This window comes from Falco punctatus (assembly GCF_963210335.1).
Source record: "Falco punctatus genome assembly, chromosome: 8".
NCBI classification, from domain to species: Eukaryota; Metazoa; Chordata; class Aves; order Falconiformes; family Falconidae; genus Falco; species Falco punctatus.
The window spans coordinates 63,551,058-63,574,823 of record NC_137588.1 but is presented as its reverse complement, the minus strand read 5'-3'; the positions used below and the strand labels follow the sequence as shown (position 1 = coordinate 63,574,823).

The 23,766-nt window shown below is 37.5% G+C and overlaps 1 protein-coding gene across 2 annotated transcripts; it reads right to left on the bottom strand.

Moving 5' to 3' along the window:
* Positions 1-344: 344 nt before the first annotated feature.
* RAD50 (RAD50 double strand break repair protein) lies at positions 345-23,513 on the bottom strand. 2 transcript variants are annotated; one of them, XM_080397765.1, is made up of 26 exons: positions 23,415-23,513; positions 22,155-22,331; positions 21,663-21,746; positions 21,276-21,427; positions 20,479-20,664; positions 20,124-20,328; positions 19,532-19,660; positions 18,600-18,765; positions 17,571-17,764; positions 16,787-16,993; positions 15,736-15,918; positions 15,393-15,550; positions 14,314-14,489; positions 13,370-13,607; positions 11,759-11,948; positions 10,725-10,851; positions 10,297-10,490; positions 9,907-10,017; positions 9,234-9,326; positions 9,041-9,154; positions 8,111-8,238; positions 7,146-7,370; positions 4,011-4,096; positions 3,520-3,662; positions 1,159-1,292; positions 345-810 (listed from the first exon to the last, which is right to left on the bottom strand). In XM_080397765.1, the coding sequence occupies exons 2-26, from the start codon at positions 22,281-22,283 to the stop codon at positions 624-626; spliced, it is 3,939 nt and encodes a 1,312-aa protein (XP_080253891.1). In that variant the 5' UTR covers positions 22,284-22,331; positions 23,415-23,513; the 3' UTR covers positions 345-623. The 2 variants fall into 2 exon arrangements, with proteins under 2 accessions (XP_080253891.1, XP_080253892.1); XM_080397766.1 differs by lacking the exons at positions 345-810; positions 1,159-1,292; positions 3,520-3,662; positions 4,011-4,096 and adding an exon at positions 4,105-6,727.
* Between the last annotated feature and the right edge of the window lie 253 nt (positions 23,514-23,766).

The following is a 23,766-nucleotide window of genomic DNA, read 5'->3' as shown; positions in this document are numbered from 1 at the left end:
TAAGCAAAATGACACTAAGCAAAGACAATGTGGTAAAATATGCTTCTGTCATCCATTCACCCATTCATCTAGCTAGAGATGGGATTTTCCTTTATTCTAGACAGCTGTTATATTTTGTGAAGATTCTGTCTTTGAACAGCCAGAGTAATGTTCCCTTGAAGAGAAAACAGTAAAAATTCTCTTTGAAGCTTGTGAATTGTGTGTAGACTAGGTGGCTGGCCACAAACACACCCTGACTAGAGATACACAAACGCACCTGAACTTGCCATAACGCAAGCCCCATTCTATCGACAGACTGCAGCTGTTCCAAACAATCTGCATCTGGAACTCCCCAACAGCACATATGCAAAGAACATCATGACTTTATTTTCACTTTTAAAGCATCAAATGTATTTGAAAGTTAAGTGCATTGTATTTAATTAAATTATTCCAATTCATGGTGATTTGAACCCAGGCACAGAAGTATATAGAAAGACAGGAAGTTTAAAAATCTAATAGTTTAAGACTCTAGCTAAAATTCATTACAAGTCTTTGACATTATATGATACGAAGAATCTCTACTTTCAGATGCCTTAATATGACCTCTATCTAAGCCAGTCTATAATATGTAATTACTTGAAATGCTAATGAACGTATGAGCCTAGGGAGCTGACACTGCATTTCATGATCTCAGAGCACTGGTCAATGTTCTTCTTAATCCTGTAGAATGACTCCACATATTCAGAACGGCCCAGAAGTTCCACAAAATCTTCATCGTGAGTGATCACCAGGAGCTGAAAGTTACGCTGGTGTGAGCGGCTTTTAATTATCCTACAAAGAGATATTATTCTGTGTATGTTTATCTAAATTGCATTCTAGTTTTAGAGAACTTGTAAATACATAGCACAAAAATATTTAACTATTGATAACGAATGACATGAACCATCAAGCAATCTAATACTGATTAGCAACTCTTCTTACCCACATAACACCCCCTCAAATTATTTAAGAAGTATTTTTTTCTTTTCCATATAAAGGAGAGGGAATCTAAACCCACTGCTTTGCATGTATATTTGCAGATGCCAACAAAGATATGTCATCTTAATCATAGTCAGCAGAAGGGAATTATATTTTAACATTTGAAAAATATAAATCTTTAAGCTTCATAAGATCACTTACTCCACCAGGGCATGTGCAAGAGACTCTATGTTTTCTCGATCAAGATTGGTAGTAGGCTCATCTAGTGCCAATATGCCACAGTTGAGACAGAATGTTTCTGCCAGAGCAAGACGAATAATAAGAGAAGCAAGCACCTAAGGAAAAAAAACCCCAAAACACACCATCAAAATCTCACTCTTCAAAGTGTTTATAGAAGAACTACATGTAACATGCTATTTTAAAGCCATTAGAAACCATAAGTAAAGTTTATATAACCATGTGCTGATAGTTCTCCAAATGATAGTAAATAATTACTGAAAAACTACATTAAAACCAAGTTTGAATTGAAAGATCCATTCTACAAAATACTGCTGGAAAAACATCAGAGAAGTCAAATACTTAAAATTCAGGAGATTTTGGAAGGACTCCAATCTGTGGTAAAGATGCTATGACACTGCCATCTGCATTACCTCTATACTCTGTTTCAGCCCCTCCTACTGCAGCAGGGATGGTGGAAATGGGTACGCTTATCACTGAGTTTGAGTTACTGCACTCCTGACTACTTACTGAAACTGAAGACAGTAGGATTTACCACCTTACATGTTAGGTTTTTATTAACATGCCTAATCATATTATTATTAGATCTCCTGAACCAGTGAAAATTACAGAACACTTGATGGAAACTGCGCTGCCAAAAATACTTTCCAATTATCACAACTGCTGGCATCACAGTTCATGATCAAAGAAGAATTCTCAGAACATAAGCTAAGAAACTGAACAAGTTTCACTCTCATTTACATAGGACTCTAACGTAACATCCTAGACTACTTTAGGAGAGGACACATTTTTTGTCTATACTGCAGTTTTAGATGAGTTGGATTTCCCCCAAAATTAGTATGGAATTTTCAAAACTAAGTACACATCAACACTCAGGTGGGAATTAATTTGAACAGCATTTCATATTCAAGCAACATGTTCATAAAAATGAACAGCATTTTTCATATTCAAGCAACAATACAGTATTTATCTTCTCATGAAATATCCTTTCATGATTCTTTTGCTGTATGTACTTAAAAATATTGTGTAGAATTTTGTTCTATTCCTTGATTTCAGGTAAGGAAGTGGGCAGTTTGTTACTTCAGGTAATGGCAATTCTTCCTCACCATCAAAGAGGTCTAAATCTGTTGCCATCATATAGCCCTTTCAGTACAGCAGAGGAAAGGGAACAAGAAAAACTCCAGCTCCGACTGCAGAAGGAGGACGGATCTCCCTCACACAGGCGCAGTGTGGGCTAGGCTGTCAGTGGCACCTTGCATAGACAGCCATAAGTGTCTTAAGACCGGCTCTCCAGGTCTTCTACTAACAGTGCAGCGGGCACAAAGGATGGGCAGAAAATGTTCCAGCAGGGAAGAAATGAGAGTAGCCCTGTCTGCATTTTTGTTCCTTTCTACTATCTCTGCTTTTAGGAAGATGGCTTGTTACAGTGGAAATGGTTTATCTGAGGAAGAAGCAGCATTTCCTGCTGTAATTCTGCAGTTAGCTTTGGTTGCCCGAGTGGCATAACCAATATGCCAAGTGTCAAACGACTACAAGTAATATGTTCTTTTAAAGAGCTGACGTATGGGAAAAAAAGTACAGACGGTGATTTTGGAGGCAGATGAACAAGACTGGTTCTTTTCTCTTGCTTAGGACTGTTTTAGATGCTCAATCATAACATAACAGACAGGTGGAAACAACAACTTTCAAGCCCCAATATGTGAAAGAGGTGTGGTTGGTTAACTGTGATGAATCTCTGATCATTGGTACTGTCAAGGCAGGTGTGATATCAGGCTGCTTGGCCAGTGGGCATTATTAAAGTTCCGAGACAGCTGAATGGCCAGACTGCAGAACTGATAGCTGACACAGATAGGACAGAATGAAATGCAATGCCTGAAAGTATGGCATGGTATGATTATTTGGTGACAAACACACAGTTGTGAAACGAAAACCAAGGGCCGGTCCTCAGAAAGGAAATAATATGGGAGCAAGTCAACAGAGCTAAAGCTATGGGAACCCTTTGTGGTAACTAGCAAGTGACAGACTAGGAGGATTTGAACTGTAGGAGAGAAGGAAGCTGAACCCTTCTCTCCTACAGGGACTCTGACCACCCCCAATCGAAACAATGGATTCTGGCACCTCAAAATAGGGTTCAGATATTCAGAATCATATTGCATACTGTCAGCAAAACCCAGATACAGTGAAGGAGAGGTGTACAGAATTGTAAATTAAGAGTTGGAGCCACCTGTTCTTCAGGGTCACTTCAGAACGTGTTACTCTCTTGCATTCACCTAAGTCCATTTTCAGAATCCTAATTACTGCATACTAAACATAAAATGTTATTACCTTTTGCCCAGCACTACATCTTCCTCGCATATCCAGTGCTGTATCTCCCTTTATCATCACCACTCTATAATTGTAACTTCTTCTTTTATCAGAGGCTGAGACATTCTCATCTGCATCAGAACGGATTTCTAAATATTCAATATCTGAAAACAGGAAGGAGACAGTTTTTACATTACCAAAAATCTTTAAAAATATCACAGGGTTAAGTGGAAGTTGAGAGGTACAACAGGCAGTAACCGCAAAATTCTATTCAGAACTCCCACTAATAGATACAACTTTGAAATTAATTTTTCCAGAATTGAGAGAATGAACTCGTGCAGTTCCTGTTTCAAGGAAACCCTACCTTTGGAAAACATGGAAAAGGGAAAATTAGCTCTATTTATTCTGTAACTTACTACATAACATGTAATACAAAGATTACAGTGGTGAACAACAAATGTAGCCTTTAGAATGGAAACTATTTTCAGATCCTGGATTTTCAATATTTATACCTTGTCCTTTGTAGGTGTTTCGCCAAAGGTCACGAATTATTTTGTTGATTTCTTCCATCTTCATGCTATGAAATGTCATTATTGCTCTAAAGAACAACAAAAAATGGAAGTTGTTATATGCAACCATGGACTGCTATGGACTACAGGAACTTTAAGGAAGGCTGCAGCTCCCTTCCTGTTTCTTAAATACTTGCACTAAAAATATAATAAACACTAGTTCTTTTTGAATGCAGAAGCATCTAAAGACTAATCACACTCTATTGCGTAAATGATTCTACTCTCACAAACAGCTCAGTCTCAAGAAGTAGGAGAGTAACAGACAAAAAGATTTGCGTTCACTCAAGAGAGAGCAACTTCACCTGACTTTTAAGGAGATTTCTAATTTATGTGTGAGGTGTATTTTCAGACTGACACCAAGAAGACAAACCTGATGTTTAAGTCTTCCAAAGCAACAGCAGTGTTACTCACTGGCACAGTCCTCCAACAATGGAACTAACTGGGTCTCAGTCAGGAAGGAGAGCCTGTGAAGTTCCCTCAGAGCAGAGAATTCTTATCAAAAATATAATTACCCAGACAATCATTATGACTAGAGCTACCTTTACCTTCAGCAGCAAGAGTATCATTGGATGTCATTGATAATTTTCCATTTAATTTCCCTGGTTAATGTATGAACGTGACTTTAGTTCAATAATAGATGATTCCTTATGAAAGCATTCAAGAAAGGACAGGATGCTACATTTCTAACTTGGCTTTTTAAAGAAAAAGTACTCTGTAAGAAAAAAATGCTTGCCTAATTTATGCCAATGTCCTCTTTCAAAAAAATATGGTGGAAATAAAATATCCTTCTGAAACGGACTTCTACATCTATTTTCCCTACCTCCCCTTTTACAGGACTTAGTCCTGGGGAATACTGAAGTATCAACTCTACTAGGACTTGTTAACTCTGAAGAAAGCGTCTTCAACTATTTACTTACTTAAACCCAAGAATGCATTCCTCATCAATATTTATCATAAACCTCTAAATATTAAGTCAATAAAGATGAACTGATAGCACAGAACACCCAAAATGTTGGTTTCCCCAGCTACAGATACAGCTTTCAATCTCCGGCCATTAGAGTTAACATTTCGTCTCACCGATTTTTCAGATGATTACCAATAAGTGATGCTTATCTATTTTTCTTGAAATTACAAGACTGATTTCCTGTTTTGCCTTAAATAGAAACAATAGATGATTTGATACCATACAAAAAGATTCTGAATTCTACAAGGGAAATTCTTGGAGTGCATTTCCATTTAAGCTGAAAGGGAAGAATTACACATGCTCTGAACAATTTAGATCTTCACAAAATACATTTTTGTTTAGCTTACATTCTAATATTATGTTTAATTTTATTTTACTTTATCATTAAAATGGCTTAAAATGGGATTCCTCTACATCGTGTTTTCAACTTGAAAAGTTCTCGTCTGTTCAGTTTCTCTTCTCGATGGTTATGCTGTACCCTCAACACATTATTGCTCTTCTGTGCTCCTTTTTCCAGCACTACTAGACCCTTCTTAATACAGGAGACCAAACAAAATTCCTTGTTGTATTCAAGACATGGCTGTATTAGGAATTCATACAGTGGCCAAAATGTTTCTCTTTCTCTTATTTCTGTTCTTAATCAATTTATCTTTCTGTCACTGAGCACCAGTTTCGTATTTCCTGAAACGTATCCACTGATTCCAAGATTCTTCCCCATTGTCCATCAAGTTGCAATAGCTCTGTGCAACTCCATCATCATAACTGAACATACTCGTTTTTTTAGGGAGCCATATCTTTACTTTGTACATGTTTATGAATTTTGATATGCTATTTCTGGCCAGTAAGGCCAAGACTAGAAAACAACCTTCCAGAGGAAGCAGAAACAAACATGAAGTTTACTACACTTTCCACCAAATACAAGACATGTTCTTTTTGATCTTGCCTTCTCTAATATAAGCACAAAACCGCCCACACTGGAAAAGAGGAAAAAACCACCTCTAAACTGTAATATCCTTAAACAAACCCACAACTGTTTACCTGAGGAGAAGATCAGAGGGAAAAAGAAATCTACGTAGCATATCTTATTCATGTTAAGATACTACCAGAAGATGCTAAAATACACTGCTATAGAAATGAAAGTGGTATGAGAGACTATGCAAGAAAGACCTGGAATTAATAATGAGGGACTTTAAACACAGATTTCACCTTTCATAAACTTACTGTGGAGTTTATGTGTTTGAGATAACATGCGAAACCGACTTTAGTAAACACATTCTCTCAATTATCCATTGCATATCCTGTGATATTTTCCTCTACTTCCCTCAAAAACAAAACCCACCAAAATTACAGGAAAAAAGGAAAACTGTCAGCAATTTTGGGACACACACTTAAAGAAGCTTCCTAAAAATGCCTCCAAGTGGGAAAAAAAAGCTACAGAGGCATAGGGACAGAGGAACAGCGTGCGGCTCCACTGGTTCTTCCACATGTTTTCATATGAAAACCAAACCTGAATGTGTTTATTGTCTGGACTTCTCTAACCACAGGCAATCCATCAAAAGATTACTTCAGACCAAGAATTCAGCACAGAAGGCACAGACAGGTGATGTGTTGGGTTCACTCACTGTTCTCTCTCTCGACTTGAATTGTTGCATTGCAAACATGTAGAGCCATAACTCAAAATAGCTCCTACAGAGAACTGAGAATAAAATTATAATGATCACTAGACTTAGTTAAACTCCAGTTATTATGACCAATGCATTAACTGTATGTACATTATATGCATTATCTTAAAAATTTCCTACATCCTACCAATCCTGTGCAGTTTGTTATTTTCATTATTTTCATTAATTTACTTTAAAAGTTGTACCTTGTTATCTTATCTTAATGTTTAAATGCCGGATTTTATAAAGAGAAGTGATTATATATCTCAAAGAATTATATCAATTTACTATTTATATAATATATATTATATATAGTAATATATATATTACTATATATAATATTATAATATATTAAGTTACCTCTGAAAGTCTGAAACTGAAAGCTGCTTTTGTATCCAGGTTATCAGTAAAGACAAAAACATTTAAGAATTACCATCATATGACAATACTTACTTATCAAGAGCCTTGTAATAAAGGTCCAGATCTTTGTTCACTAGCTCTGTTGTTCTCATATCAATCATCATCTCCCTGTATTTTTCCTCTGCATCTTTGAACTGAGACTCTTGAAGTTCCCTTTTAAACCGAACAATCTCTTCCTCAAATCCACGTTGTCGGCCAAGCGCAACATGATGGTTTCTTTTCAGAGATTCTATTTTCTCCTCTAAATGTTTTTGTTCACTGTGAAACCATAATTGATATACAAGTCTTTTGTATTTAATGATTTAATATTAAGTCTTTTATAATTAATGATTTAATTTTTTAATCAAGGTTCTAGTTTTGAGTTTATGTTAGACAGTAGCTCATTATATTGCACCTATAAAGACTGTAACAGTTGAAACTGTAGTAATCCAAAATCCATCACTGCAATCAAGACATTACTGAAATAAAAATATCTTTGTTTGTTAAGAACATATTCAAATCGCTATTCTGATTGGGAGAAGCAAGTTAATTATATGGAATTCGAACTTGATAATTTCACCCGTAGAATTAAATTGGGATACTAAGCAAAATAAGACTAATTAATTGGGTAACCTCTAGAAAGCTAAATAAATAGTTCACACATAAGAACCAGCATAGGTTTAACTCCTTTTCAAAAGTGTTTATTATCTAAGCAATTAATATTAAACTATTCAAGTAAATATAAAATTTGATGCTGAGACCTAAGCGAGCAGACTGAAAATGAAAACCAAATATTCTTATCCAGAGACATGCATTATTTTTTAAATGTGGATTTAGCAGTGGAAGTCATTAAAAAAAAAAGGATTGGACTATGCAAACATGAGTTTGAAGAAGGAAGTAGTCTATGTGAATGCGGAGAAAAGTGGGCCAGGAAACACACTAAAGCACAGCGAGTATTACATTTGGATATTCAGTGCATTATTGTGCAAAACATGCCATTCTGTTTTGAAGATGCTTACTTTTTCATTTGTGGGACTTTCATTTCTCCCATCTCCTTCACCAGTTGTTTTATATTGTCTTCAACTTCTTTGAGCTCTTCATTCCGTTTCCTCAAAGTAAGATTATCCTCTAGCCACCTTTCCTGTATCTATCTCCACAGAAAGAAAGAAGGTATATGCTTCAGTATATTGATTCTCAATTACAAAGTATGAGTTCTGCGCAACTCTAAAACATGCTGCAAGCTAAAGTAATTGACAACAATGAGTATTATCACAGTGAGAACTTACCTTGTGCTAGAAATAGGGTATAATAGAAATCAGAATTATTATTCCATATTCCAGTCTGAAATAATGCCCAACAGTATTCATTGTCACAGGTGAACACAAGACCGATCCTATGTGCGAATATTAATCAAGGTTTCAAATGGGGCAAGTAATTTAGGATGAGATTTAACAAAGTCCCCCATTTCAGTTCTACAAGTCAGACAGTAAGTGGTGGGGTAGAATAGGGAAAGACATCTCTCCTAAAAAGAATGTAAACAGTATTTGAAATATATACCCCAAAATTTAAAGTACACGACAAAAACTGGAGTAACTAGCAACTTTTGGTACCTGCAGTTTGGTACCTTACTTCAGAAGGCAGGTATTCTCCACACAAAGGCACTTTTGAAAATGCTGGCTACTGTCCCAGCAGATTTAACCCTTTTGGAAATACCACAAAATGACAGTTAGAGATAAAAGTTTTTTAAAATGCATCTATACTTTTTCATACACAAATGTCAAGACTTTTTCCAGCCTAATGCATGTATAGCAGCTATTCTCATTAACGACTGATTAAGAAATCAGGAGGAGACAAACTTTGCACCACTACGGACCTAGGCAGACTTAAACCAAAATCAGAAATTATTTAAACTATGCAAAACATACTTTACTGTTAAACAACACATCTACCTTTTGAGTGTCAATATCTTGTCGGATCATTTCCATCTCTTTGCTTATCTTTTCTTTCTGTTTCTCACAGGCAGTTAACTGAGAATTTACTTCACGCAGTTCAGACTCCTTTTGCTAAAGAAACAAAATAGTATATGACTTAAACATGAAAGCACTTCTGAAGTAGTATTTTAGTGACTGTTTTTCAGGTTACCTTTTTATAATCGTCTTTTCCTTGTTGAATATAGTTTTCAATTTCTTTCACATACTTGTTTATGTCTTTAGCTTTCTCTTTTATGACATCTATCTGCAGGGAGAAGAAGATTTCAAATGAAATGTAGTCTTATGTCCAAGAACTGATATGCTCTGTATCAAAGATTAGATACTGGACAACACTACTGTCAAAAGTACAATTCCTTATCATAAATCCCTTTAATTTACTAATAAAGCCTTCTGCTTTTGAAAGCCAGATACACCTTTTTACCATGAAAATGTTTTCCAAAACAAATGGTAAGTCACTCATCCGTGCTTACACAAGAGGGACACTTCACCTGAGAAAAAAAGACATTGTCTTTTGTCAAGGACAGATTACAGTCATCCCTGCTATTCCTCTTGGATCTATTAGAAAGGCTTTTTAATATCACTGGTCACTAAATATTGCCATGTGTCCCTAGAAGCTTTTTGACATGACTGCCAAAGGTTAATTACAATTGAGTTAATCTCCTGACTTAGGGAAGAAAAGGAACATAACTAAAAGCTCCACCAATCCAAAGCATTCACTAAAGTCACTGCTGTTTCCTAAAACCAAACTCATTACCACAGCTTCCATCCATGCCTGAAAAACAACACATAATCCTATCTCTGAGATACGCCAAAAGCAAACAAACCTTCTCTTGTGTTTGTTTATTACTTGCAGTCCTTTTATTGACTAGATCTTCCTTCTCCTGCTGCAGTGTCTCTAAAGTTGCATTCAAAGGCAGTATTTGTTCTTTTGCTTCCTGAAAAGTAGTTGGAGAAAGTCCTTTTTATTTTCTCAGTTTGTTAAAGATCAATAATTTTTCAAGTGGTAAAAAAGTCATGTGGTTACTTCTTTCTTTTTTTGAATGTGTTAAAAACAAAAGATGTGATAATATCTGTTAATAAAGTTCTGGAAGTTTGCAAAGATAGCAGCACAGGAGAAACTTTTAAAAATGTATTTTAATTGCTAGTATACAATATTATTTATTTTTCCCCAGGACAACAAAGCTAAGGGTTAAATAATTAGGAGTACTTCCTACCTCAATCTCTCTGCATAAGGACTGAACCTCAGTGGTTAATTCCACTGTTTGTTCCTCCAGTTGTTGACGACGCTGCATACTGCTGGAAATCTGAAGTTTCTCTGCTTTAAGCTCATTAACTGTACTCTTTAGCTGCTGAATCTGATTTTGCTGGTCTTGCTCGAGTTTTTGATTTAACTCAATTTTACCAGTAACTGCAGACGAAAGCAAACACGGAGTGAAACAATCTGTTATTAAAAACATTTATTGTCTTCCTTATGAAAATTTAACTCTAAATTAAGCTAGTATGACTCCAGAACACCAAAACAACAAACTATTAGAATACAGCTATGTCAGAAAGTAAAATTAGTCAACTAAAATTTTAATGGTAGGAAGTTTGGAACACTTTTTTCAATACAAAAATGAAATACCAGTTTTGCATGACCTACCTGTATCCCACAAGTGTTTTTTCTCTTGTTTTTCTTGGCTTACTTGTAGAACAGTTCGACTTAAATCAACCCCTAGCAGCTTAGCCTCCTGCTGAGCAATTTTTCGTTCAACATCCCTAATATCAGTCTGAAAGTATGAGGGAAAAGTACTATTACTATTGTATCAGTGTTTAACAATGTAGTTTTTATCTTTAGCACACAAGAACAAGCTTGGGGCTGGAGACACACATGACTCAAGACCTTCAAATTTACCTCCTCTGTTGGAGCAATGTCACATCACTAGCAATAAGGTTATGTCAGCCCACAGGCTACTAGAAGCTGGAATTCCTAATTGATAGAGGAAATCGGTCAGTACGGATGGATGGGCTTTTGACATCAGCCCACCTCAGAACAGTTACATGTGCTATCTGCCCCTCCAACAACAGAACTGTTGGAGCCTCAGGAGCTGCTGCCACCTCCCACTCGTGAAATACTCAGTCCTTTGCCCAGCCCCAGGTTCTCTGCGTAACTGTTCCATCTTGTGGTTCTCAGCAGAGCAAATATTTTGTGTTGGTAACAAAGGCACGAAGACTGTTCAAAGCAGTCTAATAAAAAGTGTAGGATATCCATTCCCCTTTACCATATATTTGAAGGGCACAGAACAAGGACGCACATGTGACAAGATTTCAGAAAGTACACAGCATAGATCCTGAGAATACACTGAACTATAATGACTATGAGGACCAAAAAACACTTTGCTATACTTGTGATCATGCTCAAGTTCTGGATTAGACCTCTTTTCCCAGTTACTATAGCACAGAACTGAGTTAGAACTCAAGGGACTCTGTGGTCCTCAAAAGAAAAAATCATTACATAAACTTAGAGGGGTTTTTCTAGTACCAAGATCACCTACATAATGCCATCTTTTAAAGTCTTTTTACTTGCTTGAAAAGTCTTTAGGCTTCAAAGTTTTGTTATATTATTGAATAATTACATATTTAAATGCTAGTGAGTGAGTATAATTTTATGTATCAAAAGAAATTACCAAAGCATACCTGGTACCTTTCCATTAGTGTTATATCCTGTAAACGTGCCTTGGCACCTTCCTCCTCAGACAAAGCTTTTTGCAAGAACGATTCCTGTTCTTCTATCTCACCCTTCAGGCCTGTTAAATCCCTCTGTACATTCTGTATCTTGTTCCTCAAGTCTGGTATGTCCTTATCTTGGAGTTCAACTACAGTTTGCCTTAAAGAAAATACAAATCCATTAAGTTTCCTTTGTTAAAAACAGTAGCATAAGCTTACGACTTCTGAGATTACAAAATTGGTGATATGATTTAATAGTGGAAGACTAAATTTAGCTGAAATAGTATCCCCTTAACCTTGCCTACATTTGATTAAGCTTGTTTTATATTTAGCTAAGATAATACAGCTCTCATTTTAGATAGGTGAGTTGAAACAAAGAAGCAAACAAAACCTCTTTTGGTTTTTAACTTAATTACAGCAAGAGCTCAGACTGGATCTAAACCCACTGTACAAGAGTGCCCTCTTGTGAACGGAAGGTCTACCCTCAAACATATATATTCTCCAAACTCTCTCAGAACAGTGGTCTGCAAATTTTTTGAGACTAGACCCTCTTTGCCTACTGGCAGGAAACCTGCATGCTCCACCCTTACTTCAAATGCTGTTCATTTGCTAAGAAAAAAAAAAAAAACAGGACCCTTGACAAAAACCCTTTAGGGCTAGCGTTACTTATTTATGTTTTGGAGGGAGGCAACAGGAAGAGAAAAGGGAGGCAACAAAACACCCTATCTAGAATTTTCACAGCTTTAAAAATGCAGACTAATTCAGCCTGGAAACTGGAAAATACTGTAGGCACTTTTCCTGAATTTGTTAGTACTACCTACACTTTGTATTACCCTCCAAGTTAAAAAAAACAACCACAAACCATAAAATCCACAAGATAAAAAGATTTTTTAAATAACTAAAGGAATAAATCCAGTCCAATCTAATACGGATTATCAGCACCAGGGACAGAGACGCAGTCCCAAACGATGGAACTGAACATGACTGAACCTCAAGGAAACATAAATGGCATTGGCAATCCACTATAAAATCCAGAGATGCCTTTCTGGAACATTATAATTTGTACAAAACTGCCAGCAACAAAAGTATTGTTAAAGGAGATACAAATCAAGGTATTATTAAAGGGTGTTTAATAGAAGTTCAGTTCCCATTCTGTCTGTACAACCTTCCATTTCAGCATTTTTAAGAAACATATTTATGATGACACTGTATGAAAACCAGTAACAATGAAACCAGCCTGTCCATTTTAAATTACAATGATAAATAACAAGGAGGGGAACTATGTTTGTATAGTGTAAATAATCAGTAGAAAAGTAAGTATATAACCATGTTTTCTGCCTCACTCTCATGAGAGCCTTCAAAGGACCAGAAATACCAAAAATATAAAATAGTTGATTATTAAAGTCCAAACGAGCAGAGAACAAATGCTAGCAAAATACATATCTTAATAATGAAATTTTTTTTATGAATTAACTAGCCCTGAAATAAAGCCTCCTTGATGTCTACATAATTTTTAGCAGTAAAAACCCAAGCATTTGAAAGAAAACAGCTTGCAACAATATAGTTTGTGAAGTATTTTACCTAAGTGGTTTAAGACTCATCATTTCATCACGTTTTTTCTCTTTTCTTTTAAGCTCAGACTCTGTTGACTTCAGTTTGTCTGGAGCAAGACGCAGCTTAGACTGTAGATCACTAATTACATCTTGCAGTTCAGCCTCTGTTTGAAAAACTCTTTGACAAACTGGACAACATGACTGGTTCTCCTCTGTCAGTTGTGTAATGAACTGCGAATAAACTGCAGTGGCTCCAGCAAGCACAGCTGGTTTAAAAAGAAAGAAAGACTTTATGTTGAATAAATACTCTATAATCAGATCTAAACTAGGTATGTACTTACCATAAACAAAGACAAAACTATAACCCACAAAATCACAAAGGTAGGAAACCGAAATGGCCGTAAGTGACGCTGTCTGAATTCAGCGCTGCCCCTGATTTCAACAGGTTGCCCTACATCACCTCCTCAAGTCCTTGTAAACCTGAATTATTCTAAAGAGTCTTGTTTTACTAAACCACACTCATCCCTCTGTAATGAACCAGTGGAAGTGTGGACTTCCTGCAGAAATTAATTACTTTCAGACTGTAGTAGGCCCTATGGGCCAAGCTCATGCCAAAAGGCTGGCTTCGTGCTTGTCTTCACACCTGGCAGATCCACACACGCAAACATCTCCTTAGCTTTGAGAAGGTCATGATCTACATACACAGTGACCCAAAGCATACATTTCATTTACTCATAATAAGAGAATTAACTGAAAGAATTCAAATAACTGATTGTGATTAAGTGTAAAACAGAAATAGTAATAAAGATAAGGAAAATTTGCTGAAGAATACTAAGATTCAGTAATAATCTCCCTTAAGTCAAGTTTCCATGCCTGCTGTTTGCTCTGCAAAAGCAACAGATGATCTCAGTATCTGTGGCTTACATTTAAAACAAGCTTCAGGGGAAAAAGTAGAGCTATGTATGAATTTACCTCGCTGTTTTGAACTTTTTTCAATTTCATCCTGAAGTTTCTTCAGATCACTGTCAAAATCTTGGCTTCCACAAACATCAAAAAGTTTGGCTTCATGAAGAGACAACTGCGCTTCTTTTTTTCTCAGCTCGTTACTGACATATGTTTTATGATATTCTGCTGATGCCAGTCGTTTGCTGAAACATCAATGCATAAACTCTTTTATTACAAAACCCCAAAGATTTTAAACTGTTTAAGCAAAAACAAAAACATGGGAAGTTAATTTCAAATTGGTATTACAGAGCTGTTCACCAGTTCTTCTTTAATGACTTTTCAGGAAATCCATAATATCAACATTTTATGAATCTACAGTGTGTGTAGTGTTTCATGTGTGTGTTTCATTTTAATTCTCGTTTGTTTTCTAAATGTTTACTGATAAGAAACTAATTCCTAAAAACAAAACCATACAAAACTTCATAGAATAATACAATACAAACTTTTCTCCCCTACAGCAGTTATTGCTTATCAGGTATTATTAAACCTCTTATGCAAAGAATGCAGCATCTACCCCTGTTCCGTACATACTTTTGAATTATGAAGTATTTTTATACTTCAATCTTAGATACTTTTTGTTTTGTGGAAGTTTAATGTGTATCACTACATAGTGTGGTGATGTTACCTACTCTTCTAAACAAACTGTTTGATATAATCAAATGAAATCAGGAACAGGTAAATGAACTTGTGATACAGTTTCTTAACCACTCTGTGACTTATAAGAAAGTCAGAAGACCAGTAGTTTCCACTCCAGCACATATAAACAACTAAGGATGTTCCAGAACAGTGTTTTGATCTGCTTTTAGTGCTGCCTTTGACATAATAAAATCATAACATTTGTAGTAACTAGCACAAATTGTATCAACTATACATTACACAAATTCTGCAGGATGCTTTCTTTGACTTTGCTTTTTTCTTTTTATTTTTATAAGTAAATAATAATGAATTAAAGTACCAAGTATGTTAAGCATATTAAACTTTCCAACATTTACGTTAATGATTGCAGAAATACTTATGGAGACATAGTCAGTTAAATTAATACCTACTTAAGGTCAGCAAGATCATCCCTTGTCTGATTAATCTTTCTATTTTTACCATGAAGCCAGTCTTCAAGTTGTTTTTTATTCGGAAAGTATCCTAAAAGTGATGTCAGTTCCTCAGAATGTCTTGATTTTACTTTTCTAATTTGCTCTTCTTTGTCTGCCTGGGGAAATGAAGCATTTAAATTAATTTTTTCATATCTTCATATTTATGTCGCTCAATACATTCATGAAGTTAATTGCTTCTGTGAAATCAGGCAGAAGCTTTACATATGAGTGTTGATAAACACCTGAAAAATACACAAATCTTTCATGTCCCTCTCTTATGAGATGATGATAGAAAAATTACTTTGTCTTTCTTCAGCATGTCCATTTGGGTAATTGTCGTGGTATGTAGATTCAGCTGTTCCATCTCTTGATCCAACTTTCTAAGAGCTTTGTCCAGGTTTATTTTCTCATTTTGCAGAGTTTGTACTTCCAGTTTGAGTGCTTCTACATTGTTGTTCTTCTCAGCCTTCTCCAGCTCATGTTCCTAAACAAAAGCCCAGAAGACTTAAATAATCACACTAATCAATAAAGTTCTAACTAAAGGAAATGAAAGAAAGCTCTTAAGCTGCCCAGTATCAGTATCATTAGCTGTTACAGGAATGACACAAGATTTGTAAAGAATATCTGAAAAAGGACAAAGGCTGTGATGTTGGCATGGGGGAAGTCAAGCAGATACTGGATGCACCGTTCTGCAATGTAGTACTGCCCCAAGTTCCTCAGGCTTTTACTGTAAGCTGTAACGTCATGATTTAGCTTCAGGAAGCTCACTCATATATAGTTTGATTCTCTGTATTTGAGCATTTACTGTACACTAAATTTGGAATTATCCTAGTGAGGCTAGAAGAAACGCTGTCAAGCACTGAATTCACACGCTACTAACAAACATAAGATATTTGGCTACAAAGGCACAACCAGCTGTTCAACTGGGACAAAAAATGCTTGTAAATTTACAATACTTCATCAGATCAAACACTTATAACCAACTAGTTCACTCACAGACAAGTTATCTGGAAAAATGTAGGTAGTGTAGCACTTCAGGTCATATTCTTCTGGCCCAATAATTTAAGACTGACTAATCTTATGACATCCCCAACTGTGGGTATTACCCTATTTATAACTCACCAAGCAGAAGCAGTATATTCTATGCATGCACTGTACAAAAACAAAGCAGTGAATAGTCCCTGCCCAAAAGCGTGCACCACCTAAACAGACAAAGCATGGAGAGGGTATTAAAAAGGTAAAAACGCATCAGATGGAGTAAACATCAAGAGGTTTGTTCAGGGGTTTTGTAATGATAAAGCCCAAAGTTTTTACTTAAAATTTCTACACATTTTTCAATCATATTAACTTACTGTCTTGACAATCTCCTGATCCAACTCCACAATTCTGTCTGAAAATGCCTCCAACTGCTGCAATTCGTATTTTACATTCTTCAGCTCAATTTGTTTCTTATTTTGAATGTCTGATTTCAGGTCAATAGTTCTTTCTAACCCAGTTTTCTTGTCTCTTATTTCATCTATCTGTTTTTGTTTCATTGCTTCTTTTCGTACAAATTCTCTCTGAAAGAAGTCAGCAACAACATACTCATTGTTTTCATAGGAAAAAAACATTTAAAAACACTTCTTCACACTAGCATGCAAATATTCACCACTGTAATACAAGACATTGAAATACTTAGGTAACTAAAACTTGTCAAAAACTTTCTGCTGAAATATTTCCATAGGAAAATGCACATGCATCATACCAGCAGCGTTCTATGAGAACAACTCCATTTTTGAAGATGACTTCAACAAAAAGTTGCTTATTTTTAAACCAGTTGTCTGTAATTCTGCCTCAGGTTTTTTTAGCTTGTCAGTGATCCACCTGCACAAGAGGGCTGCTAAGAAAAACCTGTTTGAATAACTGCCTGTCCAATAGATTTGGCAATTCAGATCACTTCATGACCACTTTTAGTTCCAAAACTGATTTCCATGGAAAGATTTAGGCAACCCATAGTGAAAAATTCTAGAAAAAACCCACATGGCTTCAGTTTTTCCCCAACAACATTCTTCTTCTTCCTCCCAGCACCATGAAGACACATATGGACCAATAATACACTAATAACTAACTACACTACTAAAAACCCAGCATTCTTACCGTCAAATGATTCGCAGCTTCTGTATCTCTTTCCTGTCTTTCCTTCAACAACCTCTGAAAACTGGTAATGTGCCTTTCATTAAAAGGTGCTCGCTCAAAACCATCTAATTCCAGCTGTGCTGCCAAAGACTGAATTAACGAATCCCTCGTTGAGATGTGTTCTTGGTGACGATCTGCTTGCAGTTGAAGACGACCTTCACAGTAAGAAAACGTGACATAAACGCTCAAAAACTGAGGCATAAGATACATTTAAGATGTAACTATTTTCTTAAGGTGTTTGAAACCGAAGCATTTTTAAACACCACAAAAAGCTCCACAGTACAAATAAGGTGTAGCTTAAGTGATTGTGACTGCAGGTAACTAAATTTGTATTAATTAAATAAATCAATAATTTAAAATAAAGCCTCTTAAAACATGAAAAAAATATTACTTATGAACAAATAAAGTCCACATATACTTCATGTAAGCATATATTCTGTGCCTCAGCTACTGCAGCTTTACTGAAATAGCCATAGTCCATCAAAAAGAGAACACACAATGTATGCAAGAGTATTATCCTAAAGCCCTCTGACTAGTCCCCAGCCCTGACTCTGGGAATGCCAAGCATTCAGCTTTCACATTCCTCTCGATTAAAACATAGTTATACAATCACATCTGGCTAGCAGGTATTGTCATCACCTAAAGATGCTCAGACAAGTGAAAACAACTCTGTTGTAAACTGCTAGACTGACACTGTTCTATGCCACCGTAAGTTATCTATTTGGAATATTTTTATAAAGAATGGTCAATTTAAGAACAAATGTACTGTTGTAACTACAGCTCAGAACAAGCGCACATTGGAAACTCCAGCAGAAAAACACTAAAACCCACCCACCTGTGAGATTTTCATACCATAGCGTGCAGCTGACCCCAAACTAATAAACATTTCAGTTTTGTCCAGTTCAGAACCCTCCAATTATTATCAGTAGTTTCATTTCAGATCTTAATTACACTAAAATACAAATACAAGGTTACAGAAGTCTAAAATACCTTGTTCAATAAGTAGTTCTGATTTTTCACTGTTAAATCTCTGGCATTCTTTAGTGGCTCTATCTAATTCACGCTTACAGTCTGATAATCTCTTCTCCTTCTCCTTCACTGCTCTCTGGTGGTTCTGGTATCTATCCCTTAGTTGTTCATCTGTTCCTTGAAAAACCTGTATACCAAATACAAAAAGCCAACTTTATCCTGTATTCACTAAATTCACAAGCCAATTATCAATGTTTTAAAGAAAGTACAGTATTTACCATAACAGAATTAAAGAAAAAAAGAGATAAACACCTCCCACATAGGATTTCTACACCAAGACGTATACTGAGAAAAACTGAATCTGCTATAAGCAAAACTGGAGAATCTATTTTTCGTAGGCTGATAAAACATATGAATCTGAATTTTCACCACTGAAGAATTTCCTTCCATTTGTCAAAACTCTTAAATGCCTTGGCACAATCATAAGAGGAGACTGACAATTATTTCTTATTTTAAGATAAAAAAATAAAAAATCTCCTGGGTGATGAACAATATTAACATCAGGGGACATCCCATACTGGTCAAAACAAGTGCTGGCTATCATCAACATACTGTGAGAGATAGGTACGTTCAAGTTGCACACTGCAGGGCATTGTTACCAGCAGTTATCGCTTTGATGAAAACTTTTGTCAGCATTTGTCTTCCTGAAAAGCTAATCTATGGTGGAAGGAAAAGTTAAAAAGCCATTTAAGCCAAATTACACATAAAACTAACACAACTTTATTCAGCCATATCTGCAATATCTGATAATATCATGAGAGCTATGTGGGCTCTGATAATATTTTTCACCAACACCTGATGCGTAACAGAATTATATACTTAGTTCACGGGGTAGCAAAAGACAGCCTGATTCTTCAGCAGAAAGGATGGCAGCATGGAATTTAGAAGGCAACCTTTTCCATCTTCTGTTGCAAATCTTGATTATCTTTCTCCATCTGCCGTCTCCTGCTCTCCAGGGCCTTCACATCATTGTCTAGCCTCATTGCTTTTATAAGATTCTGTTCAACTGCTGCCAGTGAAGTCTGCAAAGGAAAGAATGTTGTAAATAAAATATCTCACCAGCTTATGAATCCCATAATCAATAGTTCCATACAATATAGTAGTCCAAGTGTAAAACCTTCACCTTTACAAAATATTTTTTTAAAATAGGTGGTTTTAAGTTTTAGTTTTTGTTTTAGTTGTCGTTTATAAGAGTTTTAGTTATCAGCTAAACTTGAGAGAGATTTTAAGTTAAGCTACAAAAGAACACTGCTAGACGAATTTCACAAACTGTGTTCTTAAACCTCCAACAGATTTAGACCAGCATCTGCCAGGTTTGCTGACGTACATTTGATTCTGCTTCAGAGCCAAGGATTAGATAACACAACGTAAAAGTGTGAGGCTTTATAATCAATAAATTTGTTCAGCTTTGACATTTTTCTGTGAGCTTTAGTACTTATGTATTGTTTTGTATTAAAGTCTTAATGCAATCGCCATGCAAATTACCTTTAGAGGATCAAGTTGACTCTCAATTGATTTTACGTTCTCCTTAGAAGCAGCCAGTTGAGCCTCTCTATGGCTAAGCTGATCCTGGATGTCCTGTGCTTTTTCTTTATTCTGTTTTAGGAATTTCAGTACTGTCTGACACTCTTTTACTTTAAAGCTTTGTTTCAGTCGTACTTGACGGAGAGTTTCAAGTGCTTTAATATACCTTTAAAAAAAGACAAAATTTCAGATCCTATTGGCAATATAGCAATACTGATGTATGAAACAATGTCTTAGACCTTGTCATTCACACCTACATTATTAGAGAAGACATTCTGTCACTTAGTTTTTATTTATTTATAGTAAAGAGAAAAACCTTGTTGCTGAAAAGATCTCATCAAATTTTTGTTTCAGGGCCTTCCCTTCACTTAGTGGCCAGTTGGATTCTTCTTGGTGGCAGAAAATGACATTGTTAATCACTGCTTTGGAAACACCAAGGGCGCTGATCATCTCTCGATCAATTTCTGCACACTTGGAACTCAGACTGACCTTCTCGCCATGCCTGTGCAGCACAGATAAAGAAAATCACCAAAGTTTTCTAGTAAAACTTCATTTTTAACAGTATAATCTCATTGTAATGTACCATTCAAAATATTGACAAGTAACAATTTTTAAGCACACAATTACCATTTTCAACACCTGCCTTTAACCCCGTCAATATTTGTAGTCAAAACTATTTCACATTTTAAAACTATGCAAAACTACCACAGGGAGAAAAGACAATCTTGAATGAAATCAATACACTTTTTAAACAGTGGAGATTGGAGTTAAACATGGGCCAACAATGATCTGAAACTGCAAACGGTGCTAAAGGGAGTAAAGCCCACATACTCCACACAATGCTCCTTTCAAACCGTATCATTATTAATACAATTTTCAAATAAATGCAAGTTGACAGATGTAAGTAGTTTTCAAAAAGTAGTGGCTATCAAATGTAGGATTTCTGAATCAACTAGTAGATAAAGTGATGAAACTACACAGTTTTTGTCTAAAAGCACTGGTAGCTACTTCAAGGAACACATTATGAAGTTTTGTCTTCTCTTATACATAAAAATATACAAAACCCAAACCGCTCTTTATGTCAAAGTTAAAAAAAAAAAACTGACAACTTACCTTGTTCTAGTAATGACAGCTTCCAGTGTTTTAAATTCTGTTTTCTTGCCTTTCTGCGTACTGACCATGGATCGCTGGACAGCTACGAGCTCTCCGTTTATATCTCGAAACTGTAATCGAATCTGAGCTCTAACATCTGTTTCGTTGGCAACCTTTAGGAGAAACAAAAAAATTATTAAGAGAAATTCTTCTCAACGTCCAAATGAATAGGTACCATCCCAGCTGTGCGTAATGTTCTAACCTCCCTCTCAGTGCTCTGTTTTTCCTGAAACGATAGTCAGCTCATGTCTGCCTAGAATTTGAGTATCCCTGTTTTCATCATAACCCTGAATGCAGTTATTCACTTTAGAGTAAACACACAGTTAATACAGTTGGTATGACTGTTACCTTTGGATCATGAACAAATGAGTTTCCTTTGGTGCCAGGAGGAAAATCTCCAGTGGATATATACTTAAGACATTCAATGATAGTCTAAGAAACGAGAAAAAAAGTATATAGTTATAATGGCAATTTAGAGTAAACAAGAGGGCCTACAGGCAAAACTAGTAAAAGCCAAAATATTTACAAGTGAGTTAAACATGCTAGGAAAGAGAAACAAGATATAAAATTATTTTTTTTTTAGTATCATGAGAATATGGTACTTTGCAGAATTTGTTTTAATCAGGATCTGGATCAGTTTCATATGAAAAATATCGATCAGTGCTCTGCAAAATCCAGGTGTGAAAGCAGATCTCTAACAATGCTAAACACCACAATACTTAGTCAACTAACAGCAAGGTTTTTCATTATTATTAATACTTTGATGTAGAGATCATTACGCCCACTCTGAGGCCTTTCAGACTATTTAGAATCCAAAACTAAACATACAGCAAATCTTACCGTTTTTCCTGCACCATTTGGTCCCACCAAAATAGTTAATGGATTAAAGAAAGTGATAATCTGTTTGTCTTTATCCTCTACCCCAAAACTCCTCACTCCAAGGATACTCATTTTCTCAATCCTTGACATTTCTGCAGAACTTTTCTTCCAAAGTCAGAAACGTAAATGTTATAAATCCTGTAAAATAAAGTTTTGTGAAAAATCTAGAAGGCAAACCCCACAGCATATCAGTGAAAGCTGACAACACATCTATACATGCACAAAATATTATGAACATCTTTAAAAACACAGCTAAAGCTCTTCAGCTATGGCTCAAGGTAAAGAACATATGAAGGCAAAACTCTTTTTTTAAACTGAAAAGCTAATCAACTGCAAGTTAAGAGAGGTGCCATACTATTTATCATTAAATCAACAACAATGACCAAAAATAACCCTTTATTCCACATCACAAAACCCATGCACATGCTTTCAGAATGCCCCAACCATAACAGAGGCCCCAATATTTTCTTCCCTGTAAAAATCCACCATTGTACTGCAACACCCAACACTGTGCAAGCTTTGCTACCTCCAGTTTCTCCCAGGGCCGTGTTCTAATTTGTATGGGACACCCAGCATTATCCTTGTCCTGGTATGAGGGGCAAGAGAAAAGCAGGAGGCTTGCCTGACTGCAGCTGCAGGCAGGCCCAGGCCCAGGGGCAGGGGCACGCAGGCAGGGCAGGCGCAGGGGCGGGCAGGCCCAGGCCCAGGCCCAGGGGCAGGGGTAGACCGGCCCACGGGCAGGTAGGCCTAGGCGGGAGCAGCCCCTGCCGCAGGGTGGGCAACTCCGGCCCTACCGAGCCAGGGTCAACACGTGTATTTCAAGCGTGCATCTCCGTGCATTTGAGATGTTTCCCACGGGCGAAAGCGCGCTGCTCGGAGCGCTCCCACTCGCCCCTCTGGGCTCTCCCCGGCACCCCGCTCCCCCAGCCCAGACGCCTCCGGGGAGGCCCAGCGAGGCGAGGCCTGGCCCGGCCGCCGCTGCGGTTGGAGGCAGGCGGCAGCGGTGGGGGCACCGGGCGGGAAAGGGCATTTCCTGGAGAAACCGCGCTGCTGGGGCAGAGGTGGGCAGCGGGAGTTTCCCGCCCGGAGCTCCGCGCTGCAGCGGGGGTGGAACATTTTCCAGGGAGAGGCGATGGCACCGGCGCGGCGGGGGCGGCCCTGGCCCTGGCCCTTCCCGCCCCCGCCCCAGCGCGCCGCCGCCCGGTTCCCCAGCCCGGTCACCTCCGCTCGCCGCCGCCGTCCCGCGCGCCCCGGCAGCCACCGCGCCCGCCACCGCCACGCCCCGGCAATGGCGGCCCCGCCCGGCCGGCCCCGGCCCCGGCCCGCTACCGCCCCCCGCCGCGGCCCTGCCCCCGCGCCGCCGGCCCCTGCCTCCCTGCCGCGGGGCGAGCGGGGGCGCGGGGGGGGGAGCGCCGCTCCAGGGGTTCCCCGGCCGCTGTCCCCCTCGCCCTCGGCTGCCTTCCTGATCGCCGTGGCCCCTCTCCTCGTCATGCCCCTGGCCCCTCGCTCCTCGTCCCTTGGCCTCTTCTTGTCATCCCCCCGGCGCCTCTCCTCATGCCCCTCTCCTCTCCCC